This window comes from Typopeltis vanoorti, chromosome 6 (assembly GCF_054136105.1).
Source record: "Typopeltis vanoorti isolate ZY-2024b chromosome 6, IOZ_Tvanoo_1.0, whole genome shotgun sequence".
Classification (NCBI taxonomy): Eukaryota; Metazoa; Arthropoda; class Arachnida; order Uropygi; family Thelyphonidae; genus Typopeltis; species Typopeltis vanoorti.
Genome location: NC_143554.1, coordinates 104,399,633 through 104,417,500, shown reverse-complemented (window position 1 = coordinate 104,417,500; position 17,868 = coordinate 104,399,633). Strand labels below are relative to the sequence as shown.

Below are 17,868 nucleotides of genomic sequence, written 5' to 3'. Positions count from 1 at the left end.
TTAGAACAGATGGAGGCTATATTCATTTTTAGATTCGGATTTTCATGAATTTAGAAAATAATTGTTTGACAAAAATAATTATCTTCAATCAAGTTCTGGGAGAATTTTAAAACGTATTGGCAATTAAAATAATTAGCAAAAAAATTGATAGTGACATTGATCTTCCATAGTGATACAATATGAAGTGAAGAAAGTATGAAAGGATTTCTTATTTTGCGCTCGCATTAAAAATTATAATTATACGATAAAAACAAGCAGCAAAATGAATATAACTCATAGGTATTTAGTCTGATATAACTTAGATTTCGGTTATCGAGCAAACAGCAAGCAACTGCATTTCTTCCTGTAGGCAACTGAATGTAGCTACTATGTACTCCAAGTTATCTAGTTAAGTGTCCTTTTCAGTGTGTGAAGGATTATCGCCCCTTCTAATGGACATGACGGTCAAACTACACTTCTTATCCATGTTCTTTCAGCAGGTGGACAGAATATTATCCAGGTTTGCTGGACGTGTATATACATCCAGCAAAGAAATGGTATGCTTACGTACATGAATTTTATGGAATACAGGAGTTCCTGTTAGTTTTATATAGTTTTATTCTCATGGAATCTCAGTTCACAATGAACTCAGGCTATTTTGTTTGGCAAGGAAAATTCTACAAACAAATAGAGGGGAAGCCATGGGTTCTCCACTCTCCCCACCTTGGCCAACTTTTACATGGAGACTTTTGAAGAGAAAGCCTTAAACTCTGCCCCACAAAAGCCAACCATTTGGTTTCGCTATGTTGATGATGTGTTTGCTATTTGGCCACATGGCTCCAATGCACTCCTCTCCTTCCTAACACATATAAACAACCAACACTTCAGAATCAAATTCACCCTGGAAGAGGAAAAAAAACAACTGCTTCTTTTCTTAGACACAGTAGTCACCTGCCAGCCTGATGGAACCTTGGTTTTCTCAGTCTATAGAAAACCCACTCATACAGGCAGAAACATTCACCAGCAATCCCACCACCCCTCCTCGTAACAATATGGAGTCATTAAGACAGACACTACACAACAGGGCTAAACTTATCTGTTCAAATGACAATGCCCTAACCACAGAACTAAACCACATTCTCAACACTTTCTCAGCCAATGGCTACTCCCCCCCCCCCTTCCCCCCCAAAAATTCAAAAAATATTGAAACCAGTAAACCACAATCCCCTCATAACAAGGATTACTCTAAATCCATCACCATATCCTATATCCTCAGAAAAAATTACAAAAATCCTAAAAAAAACATGACTAAACTTCTTGTTACAGACCATATAAAAAATTGGCATCCCTTATCCGTTCTACTAAAGACCCCCCCCCCCATACCAGGTCTCTTGCAGCTGTAAGCTGTCCTACTTTGGCCAAACAAGCAGGACAGCCAATATCAGAATTTCATAACACAAGGACTACATCCGGTTTCACCAATACGGCCACTCTAGTCTTGCTGACCATGCACTGGATACCTGCCATACAATACGGTGGAAGAAAGCCATGATAGTACACCGTAGTAAATACAAATATGAAAGGCTTTTCATGGAATCAGCTTCAGCCCTAAGAAACAATCCAAACCTCAACAAATTTGGCTGCATGAGACTTCCTCAAATTTGGGAAACCTACATCAGAAGACCTTCAGCCCAATCGCCCAAGAATACCAACATTGCCCGCTAGGGGGCACCATCAGGACTTTAGGAGAAATAATAGCCTCCTTCTTCTTCCTCATTTACTGTTTGTTATGCCTGCATGCACGTGTCTTGTTCTTAAGTTTCTTGAAAATGGCAGTGTGGCGTTGCCGAAATATTGAAGTATATTAAAATTATATATATATATATATATATATATATATAGTTTTATATGTAGCAAAATCTGGTGCCCCAAAGTCTTAGCGCCCCTAAGCGATTGCCTAGGTTCGTCTAATGATAAAACCCGCCCTGTTAGGTACATAACATGAAAGTGAAAAAAGAAACGGGTGCGCCAGTAGTGTCTGGCACCTGTGTGCAAAACTTTAGTTGGTGCCCCCCCCCCCCCCCCCCCCCCTCCAATAAAAATATCACTTTAAAAAAACGTTTTTTTTTTAAAGTATTTTCTCCTCTTTGACGCCTTTACTATCCTGGCACCCATGTGCATCACACACATTGCACATATGGCTGGCTCGTGCTCCTGAAAAGAAATACAAGATATGCATCACTAGAGAACAACTGCTATAAATAACGCTACAGTACGAATGAATTGCTGTCATTTGAATGCTTCTGGATCTCACAGTATTATTATTATTAAGCATTTCATGTGTGTATGATCTTGTATGCACCAAAGTTGGATGGACATGCGATTCAGAACAACTTCAAATGTCAGCAATCCATTTGTAACTTAATTTATAGCAGTTGTTCTCGAGTAATGTATATTTTGTATTTTTATTTTTTCACTACTATGTTGTGCACCTGATGGAATCTTCTAGTTGGGCATTCGAAATAATAAATAGTTTTTTATATTGTTGTTCCTTGGTTTTTAGTCATTTAAGTTTCTTCTGTTATATATACTCTACACAAATAATAACGATAATAATAATAGATGGATGGCTACATATCCTTTTTCATTCCAAATACTTTATTAACTTTTGTACAAGTTTTAATTTTTTAAAATTGTATTTAATTATTTATATACCAATCATTATTTCATAATCATTTGGTCCAACTTATTTAGGTTTTATATGCGCCGGGATGGAATTGCAGTTGTACAGATGGTGGATTCTGAATTTGAGTATACATATGAATACCAGGGTAATGCACCTAAGCTAGTGCATACTCCTCTTACTGACAAGTGTTATTTAACCCTCACACAAGGTATATTTCTGTTATTTAAAAGGGAAATTCAAAAATATTTAAAATTTCAGTAGTTCTTTCAGCATTTTATTAATTTGTTAAATATTAATTTAATAAATATCTTATTCTTATTTTTGTTCTTCTTAATTAGGCATGCATATGGGCATGGGTGGAAATCCTTATGGCCCAGCTGGTACTGGAAAAACTGAGTCTGTAAAAGCTTTAGGTGGACTTTTAGGAAGACAGGTGTTAGTCTTTAACTGTGATGAGGTAGGAATTATATGTTTATTTTAGTGTTAGTTTTTAAATGTGATGAAGTAGGAATCCTCTGTTCATTTTATAGTTATCGTCAGGAGTGATGTTAATGAAGTCACACTATAGCAAACACTGTTGTGGTGAACTCAGTCAGTAATAGGAAGTTCTGGCTAAAGTTTCACTGATGCTATTCATAAGGAAATTCACTATAGTAAACATTACATCATTATCAAGTATTTTCTTCAGAATATACACTCAAGGGAAGCACCAAGACATTATGACAGTATTGCACTATTGAGATATCCTAATTAGTTCCTGATTAACTCATATTTCATTCTTCTAAAAAATTCCTAAGTACATCAACCCATCCATATCTTGGTCTTTTTCTCTGTCGTTTCCTGCCATTTTTTGCTTCAAATACCTATTTTCTAATCTTACATCTATCATTCTATTTAATTAAATTGTAGATTGTAAATTATACTTGCCAAGAAATTATATACACGTTACTCTCATTATATGTAGGATTGCATTCTCAATCGAAAATGAGTAAAATAGGAGGCATATAACATGAGTTAATAGAGGGTGCATTCCCAAACGAGCAAGATTCCCATCATTCAAGATTAATTTAATCAAAAAATTCATCCATTTTTTATCTTTTTTAAGGCATAAGAGTAGTAAATAAAATATCCGGTATGCATAAAACAAACAACAGTTAAAGTAATTCTTTATTTTCAAGATTAGTACATCATAACTACATCTTAATCACATCTTTAGCTTGCATACCGAAATTGAAGGCTCATAAGAGGTTGAAAGCTACTTTTTTCATGAATTTCTCAATGGAAACCTGACTTGCAGTTTTCATCTGATTGTAGACATCCGTGTAGTATGTAAGGATGTTTTCTGCCTTCCTTTTCACTTTTGAAAAACTTGAAACATGATCTTCATTGTGAGAGTTTTCTCAGGTTCAACCTCCACAGAACTTACTCAGATTCCATACTATGTGATTTTCCATAGCCAGAAAATCTTGGATCAGGCACAAAAGTTATTTATAGATAAAGACAGTACTACATAAACCAATATGACAATAGGGGCACAAAATAGACACTGAATATAGTGGATGGAGGTACCAAACAAGGTGCATGTACTGAAGTTTCCACAACATTGAATAGGAAACAACAATAGTCCTTATATACCAAAATTAAACCTTTGATGTGCAAACTTTCTTTGCTTACACTTGAATAAAGAATTAAACAAAAATGTAATTTCCTGGCAAGTATAATTTACTTTATAACCAAATGAAAAAAACTTTCTACAACTGAATCATAGATTAGCCTTGCTTATGCATAATTGGATATTAATACATCCAAAATTCTTGCTGATATCTCTATTTTTTTAATATGTTCTTCCATTGATGGCATTTTTTCATTCTTCTAGTTTTGCTCAGAATCCTGAGATTATATATATATATATAATAAAATTGGTTTGAACACCACCTTGCATCTTTTTATTCCACTCCCATGCATAAGAGGCTGGAAGGCCTGTAACAAATAAATGCTGCATCTGGATACTTCTGTAGTACTTATTTCTCTCCCTCTTTCCATATAAATTTATTTACTTGGCTTCTCAAAATGCTAGTCTTACTTAATTTGTTATCATTAGCAGATTAATTAAGACCTATTCCATATTAATGTAACATCTTAAATAGCAAAAATGTTGTACCTGAATTCACTAAGACTACAGCAGACAATTTTTGTTTATTTGTCTGTTTTCATATGTTTAATCTTATTATTGTAATTCTCATATCAAATATGCTGTGAAAGTTACTTCATTTGGGATAAAGTTATTTTATTACTTTAAAAAAAAAAAAAAAAAATTGGAATGAGAGCAGTATGGTAGTAATTTTATTTTAAAGATTTCTTGTTTTTCTTAGGAATAGGATGAATGTGGGCTAATTTCCAAGCTGTAGGATAAATACAGTGCAGAAATACAGAATAAAAAGGTAACACAAAACAGGAATTCCTTTTGGAATTCCTGTTTTGTGTTACCTTTTGTTTTGTAGAACTATTGGAAACATCCATCTGGAACAAGTGGACTATAGTTGACTCATTATAACATATTCATAGGGACCACAAGAATAGTTTGCTATATAGCACATATTTTTTTAGCATAATATTGTATCTATAGAACTTTGGTTGGAATTTTTCAGTTGTTTATTATGGAAAATGAGTTCGTTTAGCATTGTTTGCTATGCTAAATGAGAGTCATCAATAATAGAAGACATTTAATAACATCATTACAAAAGCTGAAGGAAAAAAAAGAAGTTAAAAGAAAAACTTTTTTCTGTAAGTAGTGATTGAATAAAATAGAACTACATAAATACAAAAAGAGGCAGTAGCAGAGCTGGACAAAAGTTAGCATCAATGTCTGCTGTAGCCAAAAAAGCATGACTGCCATTTTATTGTAATCTGTTTCTTGATTTAGACACTCTCTAAGTCAGATTTTGGAGAAACATCTTTATGTAGTAATTTACTTGTATTTTTAAGATTTAGTATAACCACAAATGGGAGACAGAGATTCTGACAAATAAAATGTGACATGTATAATTCAATTGAAAGTGCTGGCATACTGCTTGCAGACCTAGAATTAGATAAGAAATGTATATTGAGAAATGTCTGTAGATATCTTGATTGCTTAGCAGTAAAATCTCATGAGAAGAATGAAACTGAATTTACTGAGCTGTTGTGAGATGACTTCCTTAAGCAGTATGAGACAGAAGGAACAATCAGAGTGTTAGATCTGATTCTAGTGTTAGAGGGGATTTGAATTAACGATGTAACTCTTTTGCATCCAGTTGGTGAGTAATAATGCAGTACTCACTTTGTAACTGGCTAAGTTAATGAATGTTCAGAAAAGGTTACATGCTGAACTACAAAGCAGGAAATTGTCACCAATTGAGGAGTGTGCTGGATTCTGCACCATGGTATCAGTTGCTGGATGCATTTAAAAAAATACTTAAAAGATTCAATATTGTAATGTGTCCCTCGAGTTCGATGAATAAATAGGATAGGAGTGAAATGAATATGTGTTCTTATTAAGCAAGAGATTTGTAAAGAAAAGATAATGCAGATGGAATACCAAGTGCATAAGGAGGATATCAGTTATGAAAATTATAAGGAGTAGGTTAGAGGAATCACTGTATGGAAAGCTGAGTCTAAGCATAAAAAGAAACTAGCTCTGCAAGCTAGTAACAACCCAAAAGATTTCTGTTGTTATTTTGCAATAAGAGAAAGAATGAATATGAAAGAATAACTCTACTGAATGCAGATTATGTGTGGGTGGCAGATGCAGAAGATATTGTCCAACTAATGAGTGCCCACTTTGCTGAAAGCTATGAAACTAGTGTGTGTGCAACATTTCACTCACTGCTACCTTATCGCTGGATGAAATAACTCAGGTATATGAGGAGGAAATATTATAACTGTCGCACAAAATGAATAAGAATTCAGCAATAGAGACAGATGGAATATCAGCATGGATGCTAAAAGAGTGTTCACCTGAACTGGTTATTCCTTTGACTATGATATATAATTTGAGTATGAGAACAGGGAAGTTTCCACAGAGGGGAGATAATGTTTGGTAATCCCATTGCACAAGAGTGCTGCAAAGACTAATGTGTTTAACTATTGATCTGTTAGTACACCTGGAGTGGTGGTGAAGGTTTCGGAAAATTTGGTTAGGGATCACATACAGAAATGGGGTGACAGAGAATTTGTACTTTGCAATGAACAGCATGGGTTTACTAAGGGATGGGCATATTTGTGCAACTTGTTCACATTCTATCACAATGGTACCATTGAGTTAGATAAGTGGAATGGATATACCATGATACATTTGGATTTTACTGAAGCTTTTGACAAAATGCAGCATGGAAGACAGTTGCATACATTGTAGAATGTGGGATTATGTTATAAAATATTGGCCTGAATAAGAAGATGGCAGAAAGTGGTATATGGAGAATGTGCATCTTCAAAATTTAAGATAACCAGTGGTGTACCACAAGGATCAGTCCTTGGTCCATTGTTATGTAGTCTGTACATTAATGGAAAATGGGAATGATTTGACAGGGAACATACAGCTATTTGCAGATGATGCAAAGACTGGCAGCATAATCTGGAAGGTAACTACCATGCATTACTTGCAGAGTGATTTGAACGGACTGGAATTGTGGCGTGTGAAAATGACTCTCAGTTTAATATTAATAAATCTGAAGTCATTCAGTTTAGTGTGATTAGATATCCAATGTCATATTATAATTTTTTTAAAATAAATGTTTCACAGCTGTGAAGCCATTTAAAAAAATGTGAAACTGCAAAATAGAGGATCAAATTTGATTGTCTATTTTTCGAATCGTGAAGTCCTATGCTACTGCCGTAATCTTAATCGTACACACTGTATACCAGATATATTGTGAAGTCCTGAATCTGTATTCCCATCTGCTTTATTCAATTCATCATATACCTTTTATTCACTCAACATTGGTGTTTCCTTTCTCCCTTCCTAATATGCTTAAGTTCTGCCTGATGTCACATTCTCCATTTATGAATTCCTTATTTAATATCTCAACTATATCCTCCTCATCAATATCATCCTTTTACTGTACACATATCAAAGAACTCACTGGGTGTCCTTTTGACAGCATTAGCTAATTGCTGCACAGTTAACTTTTGTTACCCTTACCAAACAATTTTCTTTTCTCACCTGATCTTTTATACTATTTTTGCAACTGATTATTGTCACTATATTGTGCTGCCTTCATAATGTCTTTTTTTTCCTTCCTGATTGCATATCTAACCTCTCCATCTTTCATTTTATAAGTAGCTTATTTAACCTCCTGACCTCGGGAATGCATTCAGATATTGCCTCTGCCAGATAGTTACCATGCAGAGTGCAAAGAGTAGTGATCTCTTTTTCATCCAATTCTTCATTCCATGATACTCCTGCAGACCATCTTGGAGAAAATTTTGGAGAAATTGAACTCAATCAATGCAACAGATACCGCTGGCATTCATATACAAACATAATAGCTCACTTCCAGTTCCATAATGTCCTCTCAGATGTGACTCCTCCATAACTCTCCCCCTGGCCATGCCTCTCTGTCATTACCAATCCTACAACTTTTTCTAGATCCAAACACTCTCCCCGTATACCAGGCTATCTCAAACTTTTCTTGTTCATTCGCACATTCACTTCTAAATTCAGCACCCACACTAATTTCACAGTATCTCTCTGTCCATCCTGATTCACCCCATTTCCTATCTGTCTTGTGTTCCTGTCTCTTGATTATCTTCATTTGCACTACTCACTTTTCCATTTATAAGCTCCTCTGCCTTATTTCTCTGCTCATTGATATCACCTGTTATGTTTTTGTATCTATGTACTGCAGTCATTACTTGTCCTTCCAGCAACAATCCCTCCAACTGACGCATACCAAAACTATTTAAATGCAGTCCTTCTCTGAGTATACAGGTCCATCTGTCACTCACATTCATTCCATACATTCACAAAATATACTTCACAAAATAATCTTTGTACACTGCCTCAACTCATCACTATAATACCTGTACAAAACATTACCTTTCTTACCATGCTGTTATCTTTTACTCCCATCAACCTCACATTTTCCTTATTTCCAACGAAATATCATTTGTTTCTACTACCACTATCAATTATTTTGCGTGCCTTTTCCTCATTTTCAGTTCCTCTATCACTTTGCTCATTCTACCACCAGTGAAAAAAACCTTTTCACTGGTGGTAGAATGAGCAAAGTGATAATAATTAAATCTAATAATCTTGAATCATTTGATACCTCTTTCGAAATATTCATCTTTCATTCCATTCTTCCTTACACTTCCATCCAAATCTGTAATGCTCATCATTTCACTTCTTACATGCTTCATCTCTCTCTCTCTCTCTCTTGCCTCATTTACACCAACTCTGTTTTTGTCTCTTCAGTTTCTCACTGCTATCATGCTAATCACACTTTCACTGCACTGCAAACTCACTGACTTATACTTTCTGTCGCATATGCTATCTTGCTATTATCTTGAGCTTTATCTTTCTTACACATTACCCCTTACCGTCAGCCTTGCTTGCATCTGTAGCTACACTTATGACCTTCTGCTCTGCATTTTGTCTACTACTACTCACATTCAAAGACACCGCATGGTCAATAAGCACATTACTCTTCTAGGTATGGTTTTCTGACAAGTGAAATAGTCTGAATGAAAAATACTGTTAAATGTCCAAATTACATTAGCAGGAAAATCTTGAAGAAGTAATTCCAAGGTTTCTTCTAAAATATCTACTTAGACAAAGTTCTGCGATCTTATATTTGAAATAAAGAGTGTTTCTTATATAAGTGCGGATATGCTGATTATGCAAGGGGATAATAAGATGGAAAGTAATGTAATTAGCAAGCTTTGGGAGAAAAGAGGACCTCCCATAGCTCAACTTTCTATTTGATTTTTATTCTGACAAGTGAAATAGCCCAAATGAAAAACATAGTTAAACAGCTGAATAATAGTGGCAGGAAAATCTTGCCAAAGTAACTCTAAGGTTTCTTCTAAAACTTCTACTTATACCAAGCTCTGATATTTTATATTTGAAATCTAGAGTGTTTCTTATATAAGACAGGGGTTTGCTGATGATGAAAGAGGATAATAAGATGGAAAGTTGTTTGGCATGCTTATGGCTAGGACAACTATTGCAACCCGCATCTGGCCTTAATGAGATGCGCTGATTGTCAAATTTGGGAAGGTCATACAGTATAGGGTGACATTGATGGGTTGTCAGTTTATGTTTAAATTCATCAGTTACTTCAGTGTGGCTTAAGTTAGACCATTTCATGGGGGAATCCGAAAAGTAATGAAGTAAGCTTCCTTAGTGTTCTTTTCTGTGTTGGATTACTGTTACTTTTTCCTTGTCAGCTTTGGTAATGACAAAGCTGACAAGGAATGGATGGCTTGAAATATGGTAGTTTGGATGTACATTAAAATGAGTTATCCTCTGTACTTAATTTTTGTTTACATTTAGGCCACTTTTATTGGAAACATTTGACAATTCCAGAATGAAAGTAATAATTCTATATTGGAGTGAAATTTAATTAAATTTGGTATTTTGGGTCTCAGCAAATATTTTTGAGAAGTAGCTGTTATGATAGAATCAAATCATTTTTTATCAGAATCACACAAAATGATAGTATATGCCTGTAATACATAAGACAAAGCAACTAGGTTTAGTTATTGAATTACTAATGAAATGGTTTAATGAATGTATAACTTTACAAATAAAACAATAATAAATAAATGTTTAAATAAAAATGCCCCCCCCCCCCTCTATGATTGTCTTTGATCATTTCCTTAGTTGTTCAGTTTATATATTTATTTTGCTGAGATTCTAAAGAAACATTGATGCTTGTGTCATATTTGTAGTCAGTTCAGTTTTTGTTTTAAATTATTTCCTTCATTTTAATGGTAGAAGTATTTTTCATTTTATAGGGTATTGATGTGAAATCAATGAATCGCATCTTTGTTGGTCTTGTAAAATGTGGGGCATGGGGATGCTTTGATGAATTTAATCGTTTAGAAGAAGGGGTATTATCAGCTCTGTCAGTTCAGATCCAGACTATTCAATTAGCACTAAAGAGTAAAATGGCACAGATTGACTTACTTGAAAGGAAGGTAAGAAAATTTTATTTTATTTATTTATTTATTTATTTTTGGTTTTTTTTATATATATAATATATGAAGATCTTTCAAAAACTAAGTTTCCAGCAAATTTAATGCAAAACATCATTTACAGCGAGGTGATGATGGAGGGGGGGGGGTTGTTACTATTGAAAGGATGTGCATTATGTGTTTTATCATAAAATATTAGATAACATCGCATCATATAGTTATATCTCTTCATTTGTAAGTTTCAGAGTGACTACCTTTATTTATGGAGGCATACATAGAGGTGGTCAGTATCATCTACTTACTGTGTGTTGGGTGTACCTAACACGCAGTAATTTCTACTTCACCAGCAGAAATTTATAGCCAGTTACAGCCCTTTCTGACAAACATATAACATGTATTGAAAATGGATTTGGGTTTGTTAATAGCAGTAGAGAGAGAGAGAGAGAGAGAGAGAAATCGCCTTCAAAACAAACAGCAATTCTGCTGTTCAAGCATACCCACCATGAACATTTGTTTCTCATCCATACAATCGAAACAATCTTATTATTCTCAGTTAGCATATATGGCATTATTCATGACCATGTTCATTACTAAAAAAATGTGCTGAGTGTTTCCTTCAAACACAATTTGTTTAGTGTAGCCTTATGCCTTTTATCTTGTTGAGTGCTACTACATGACCCCTTTGCGTTCAATTTGAAAATTTGAATTTGTACCTGCTTTATACTTGAAATTGTCAGTTACACAAATTACCATAAGCTGATTCATCAGCAGTTGTAATCTTCAGAAATAGTGTTTGTCCTTAGGTTTTGGACACCAGTGTATCATCAATAATATCAATTATGAATAATAATAATAATAATAATAATTATTATTATTATTATTATTATTATTCAGGCCTCCATGGAGTCAAAAGACTCACCGTGGGTGGTCCTTCCTAAGAAACAAAGTCTATCAAGACTCATCGAGGGGAGGTCTCCCCCTAAGAAACACAAAGTCTATCAAGACTAATCGAGGGGAGGTCTCCCCCTAAGAAACACAAAGTCTATCATACCACTCCTTGAACTCATTGTCCGTTCTTGCTCTCACCACTCCATCAGGTAATGCATTCCATGGTTCAACCACCCTCCATGCAAAGAAATCACTCCTCATCCTCTTGCTCACAGTTTCCTTTCGTAATTTCCAGGGATGGCCTTCCCGCTGTTCAACCAAGCGAAAGAACTCCCCAGTGTCAACCCTGTAACCACCTCTCAACAGTTCCCAATCATATCACCTCTCCTTCTTCTTTCCACCAAACTCTGCAGTCCACATTCCCTCAGCCGATCCTCATAAACTATCATTGTACGGTCCTGAAACCATCTTTGTTATCTGCCTTTGTACCCTTTCCACAGTTAATTTATCCCCTTCAAATCCTGGGGACCAAATCTGAGAACAATAGTCCAAGTGTGGTCTGATCAGGGTCTTATACAACGGAATGATAACTGTTTTATCTCTGCAGGTCAGCGTCCTTCTCGTTATTGCAGCAATCCTCTGTGTTACCTTCACCACCTTTGCAATGTCTCTTGAATTTCAGGTTTCTATCAATCATCAACCCCAGATCTCTTGTCTCTCCTACTTCCTCCAGTATATCTCCTCCAATAGAGTATGCAACATCCCATTGATGTGTCCCAAACCTCAAGACCTTACATTTTGCTGCATTAAACTGATGCTCCCATTCATTTGCCCATCTGTCTAGCTTATTCAAATTCCTCTTACATGACTACCACATCTGCACTATTACTAATAATCCTTCCCAGCTTTGCATCATCTGCAAACAACTGAACATCCCCCTGCAATCCACTGACAATGTCATTGATATAAAGGTTAAACAATATAGGTCCCAGCACTGAGCCCTATGGGACCCCACTTGTAACCCTCTGCTTCCTTGAAACTGCCCCACTATAAACAACTCTCTGATACCTATCGGACAGCCAATCCTGAATCCAGTTGACTAATCTGACATCCAGACCCATGTGCTGCAACTTAAATATCAGCTTATCATGTGGCACCCTGTCAAATGCCTTTGCTAAGTCTAAGAAAATTGTAGTATATGCTTTTCCCTCATCTAATGTTCTTGTAACTTTGTCATAAAAAGCTAGCATATTGCTAAAACAAGAGCGCCCCATCACAAATCCATGTTGACTCTCACAGATAACATTATCCTCATCTGCCCAATGCTGTATAACGGTCCTTCACTACTTTCTCCAAGATCTTACTAACCACTGATGACACACAAACTGGTCTATAATTAGACACTTTCAGTCTGCTACCACCCTTATGCAATGGCACTATCTTACCTTCCTTTCCAGTAGCCATACTTTCATTGAAAAGCCAGATCAAAGGCACTGTCAGTTCCCTAACACATTCTCTCAAAACTCGTGGTGGAATACCATCCAGTACCACAGCTTTACTGACATCCAGAGTACTCAGTATTTGAAACACACTCTCCTCCTGTACCTCTAAACCTAGAACCTGCCCTATCCCTCTAGCATTAAAACTGACTCCTCCTGGATGAAATACTCCAATAAATCATTGAACAATTCTACTATGCACTCTGCATCATTCACTCTATTCCCATTTTTATCCCACAATATCATTCTTCCACAGTCATTTCTCCTCCTGCTAGCTACATATCTAAAAAATTCCCTAGGATTTTGTTTGGATCTTAGGGCTAATCTCCTTTCATATTCCAGTTTAGTCTTCCTTACCATACTAGTCACTCTTCTGGCCTGTGTCTTATAATCTTCATGCATCTTCTCTTCTCCTGTCTCCTTATATCTCTTCCACAGCCTCTTTTTAGCATGCAATTCCTGTTTAATATTGTTTATCATCCACTTTACTCCAAATTGTGTCATCGTGTTCACTCGTGGTATACAACTTACCATTGCTGCTAACAAATATTCTTTCATAATTTCCAACGCACTAATGGTATCCTGGCCTTCCAATTCCTCCCTCCATGAAACTTCCCCAAGTTGACGTCTTAGACTATTATAATCACCTGCCTTATAATTCCACATACGTTCCTGTCTCTTTGAGACTCCTGCATGTCTTTTCATTTTCCAAGTCAAAACCATATGGTCACTCTCTCCAATGATGGGAGAGATGTTATCTCAGTTATTATCAACTCTTCTGATGCTATAACCAAATCCAAAACTCTTGAACCTCTTGTTCCCTCTATTACATGTTGCCTAAGACATTTGTCCCTCGAGATTTCTAGAAATTCCATTTCCTTATTGCTACATGCATCTTCCTCTCCCCAGTTTATACTACTGTAGTTAAAATCTCCCATAACAATCATTCTTCTTGCACTTGCCAAACTCAACTGTCTAAACATTTCCTGGTCCCCACTCTCTGTACTCCTGGGTCTGTAGCAACACCCCACTAAATATCCTGTCTTGCCCACCTCTACCTCACACCATATGCTTTCAAAATCATTAGTGTCACTGCCTTCCAAAGTCTCCACTCTTAGAGGACATAGGTCGTCACTTATCATAAGCAGCACTCCACCATCACCAAGCTCTCCCTTCCTATCCTGCCAAAAAATGCTGTACCCAGCTACTTTTATTCATGTTATTATATCCTCTTCTGTCAGCCATGTCTCAGTGATCCCAATAATTTTTGGCCTGGCTGATGCTATCTGCGCCACCAATTCCCGTCCCTTATTCAACAGTCATAATAATTTTTATTATGACTGTTGAAGGAGATCCCTTTGCATACTAGAAAGCTTTCAGCAAATATGTACTCATAATGTCAAATGGTATAAAATTTCATTAACTAACCACATGGCAAGATAATTTGGATCTCATATACTTCCTGACCCAACCCTTATTCTGCTTATAGGGATGTGCCTGAGTTCTCCCCGATCTGCCTTGAGTTGCAAAAGAGTTTAAAGTTTAGCTCAATTTAGTAAGAATTTTTTATTCTGTTTGGATTCTAATATGCATCCACTAACATAAACAATTTAATTGCTTAAAAAACGAGACTTTTTGTGTTTATGAGACCATAGGTTTTTTTAATTAATACATATATTCGTATAATCCCGCCTACTAGTTTCGCTAGCAACTGTCTGGCTTTGTCAAGGCTCAAACGGTACATACAAAAAAGTATGAGAGAATACAGAAACGTTGCTAACTATTAGGCAGTAAAGTTTTAACATATGCGTGACAATGCGTGCATGTGTTGAGAAGCTTCAGTCAGTATCATCGATACGTGTTATATGCATAACATGATTTAACTGAGTGAGTTGATTAAGTTTTTCCATATATCTTTCAGTATGGCACCCTGATTTCTGTTGAGGTTACATGTTCTTAATACCACTGCCGCTTCCTTGAAAATTCTGTAACCATAATCATCATCTAAATATGGCACAGAGCTATTTTCCCAGTCAATTACATGGTTGGAAGTAGAAAAGTGATGTGCTAAGCCTGAGGAGACTGTCCTGTTGTAATTCACATCCCCAGCATGCTCCTTCTGTCTGATTTCCAGGCTTCTTGAAGTTTGCTCAATATATGAAAGACTGCATTTACATGGAATTCTATAAACACCTGGATATTTGAAAAATTGTACACTGTCTTTAGGAGATCTTAATACTTGTCTGATGGTAGTAGTTGGCTTAAATACCACCCTGATGTTGTGAGATTTTAACATTCTCACTAATCTTGAAGAGACTGAATCAACATAAGGGATGACTACTACTGAAGCGTACTGGGCGATTGTTCCATGTTGTTGGAGGTTGTCTTTATAAAGGTATTTCTTGATGATGTAGGAAAACCATTCTGCGAAAGTGTTATAGCAATTTGAGAAAGTTCTGTCTGTACCTCTTCTTCGTCTGAATAAACTTTTTGGCTCTGTTCCATAACATGCGAATGATGCTATGTTTTTGTGATATATGATGGTTAGAAGAATAATGTAAATAACATCCAGTATCTGTAGGTTTTCTGTATATGGAGAGTTTAAAATTAATTTCCTGCCTTTTCACCAGTATGTCTAGGAAGGGAAGTTGTCTGTTTTTTTCAACTTCTAGAGTAAATTTAATTTTGTTATGCAGTGAGTTTATTCTCTCTAAAAACACCTGTAGGTTTTCCATGTTTTCATTCCAAATGATGAAAATATCATCAATATATCTCCACCATATCGATGGTTTAGGTGTAATTTTGGTAAAAATTTCATTTTCCAACTTTTCCATGAATAGGTCTGCACAAGGTGATGACAGTGGGCTACCCATTGCTAGGCCTTCCAATTGTTGATAAACTATGTTGTTTACTTTGAAGAAATTTGATTTCAGGCAGTGATTGAACAACTCTGTAATGTCTGTAGGGAAGAGATCTTTAATAATGTTAATGACCTCCTCCACTGAAACATTCGTAAATAAGGAAACTACATCCAGGCTGTCCATTATGTCCATTTGTGATGTCTTAACATACTTCAGTTTCTCTACAAATTGTTGCGAGTTATTAATATAGGACTCTGTTTGTCTACTTTTTCCTTTTAGTAAGTTTGCAAGGTGTTTAGTCAATAGGTATGTTGGGGGAGGATCTGCCATCCGCAATCGGATGCAGTGGAACACCCTCCTTATGCACTTTTTTCTTATATCATATTTAGATGATGATTATGGTTACAGAATTTTCAAGTTCTAGAGTAAATTTACATTATGTCTGTGGTATTAAGAACGGGTAACAATGTCAACAGAAATCAAGGTGCCATACTGAAAGATATATGGAAGACTTAATCAACTCACTCACTCAGTTTAACGGAACTACAGTACACGAAAAATCATGTTATGCGTGTGCATGCAACACGTATCCATGATACTGACTGAAGCTTCTGAAGCTTCTCAACACATGTGCACATTGTCACGCATATGTTCAAACTTTACTGCCTAACAGTTAGCAATGTTTCTGTATGCTTTCATATTTTTTTGTATGTACCGTTCGAGCCTTGACAAAGCTAGACACTTGCTAGCGAAACTAGTAGGCGGGATTATACTAATATATGTATTAATTAAAGAACCTATGCTCTCATAACCACAAAAAGTCTTGTTTTTTAAGTATTTTATGACCAAATATGTATAATTTAAATTTCATTTTTTAATAATTTGTGAGATACAGAATCCTGTGATTCACTTAATATCTTGTATGTAAATTTGCACATATGTGTTTTCTTAGGTCAGCGTAGATCCTGCCTCTGGTATATTCATTACTATGAACCCAGCTGGAAAAGGATATGGTGGTCGACAAAAATTACCAGATAACTTGAAACAACTCTTTAGACCCGTGGCTATGTCTTCTCCAGATAATGATCTTATTGCTGAAGTGCTTTTATTTTCAGAAGGATTTAAGCATTCAAAGACACTTGGTAGAAAACTGGTATCAATTTTTAACTTATCCAAGTGAGTAATGCTAAATTTTTTTCAGATCAAATCAAATAATTTTTAAAATGAAATATTCACTTTTTAGATTGTCTAATAATCTTTCATTACTATTTCAAGAAATGTACATATTTAGCAGTTTCATAAATTTTAAAATATAACCATATTTTAAAATGAAGCAGTAATGCATTGTTTATTATTACTGCATACCCCTCCATGGCATCCAAGAACTAATCATGATTGGTGGGGGGGACACTCGCCATGTTACAGAATTGATTATACGATAACTGTATAATTGTGCAAATTATATAGTGATCTTATGGTCTTTCATGTTGACTTATCTTTGTAAGTCAACATGAAAGCATAAAGATAATGATGAATAAAGTATTAAAATTATTCACTAGCCTATATGAGCCGATATTTTGACTTGGGCATATAGGCTAGTGAAATACATGGTGGAACAATGATCTTCTGTTAACCAGGTTTCGTAAATGCTAGTATATGGTTCATTCACTGATGCTAGTTTTTGGTTCCATATACAATGCATGCCATGATCCTGATGGATGAATACCAGCCAAAGACATTACAGATACTTTGGGGGGGGGGGGAGATATCCAGGGAC

The 17,868-nt window shown here is 35.6% G+C and overlaps 1 protein-coding gene across 1 annotated transcript in view; it reads left to right on the top strand.

The window, feature by feature from the left end:
• The window catches only part of btv (dynein cytoplasmic heavy chain beethoven), a 1,245,321-nt gene that overhangs the window by 457,177 nt on the left and 770,276 nt on the right, over positions 1–17,868 (top strand). Inside the window, exons 28-31 of the mRNA XM_090394552.1 lie at positions 2,734–2,873; positions 3,004–3,122; positions 10,664–10,846; positions 17,044–17,267. Of these exons, the coding sequence (XP_090250678.1) occupies positions 2,734–2,873; positions 3,004–3,122; positions 10,664–10,846; positions 17,044–17,267 (666 nt within the window). The remainder of the gene's footprint in view (positions 1–2,733; positions 2,874–3,003; positions 3,123–10,663; positions 10,847–17,043; positions 17,268–17,868) is intronic.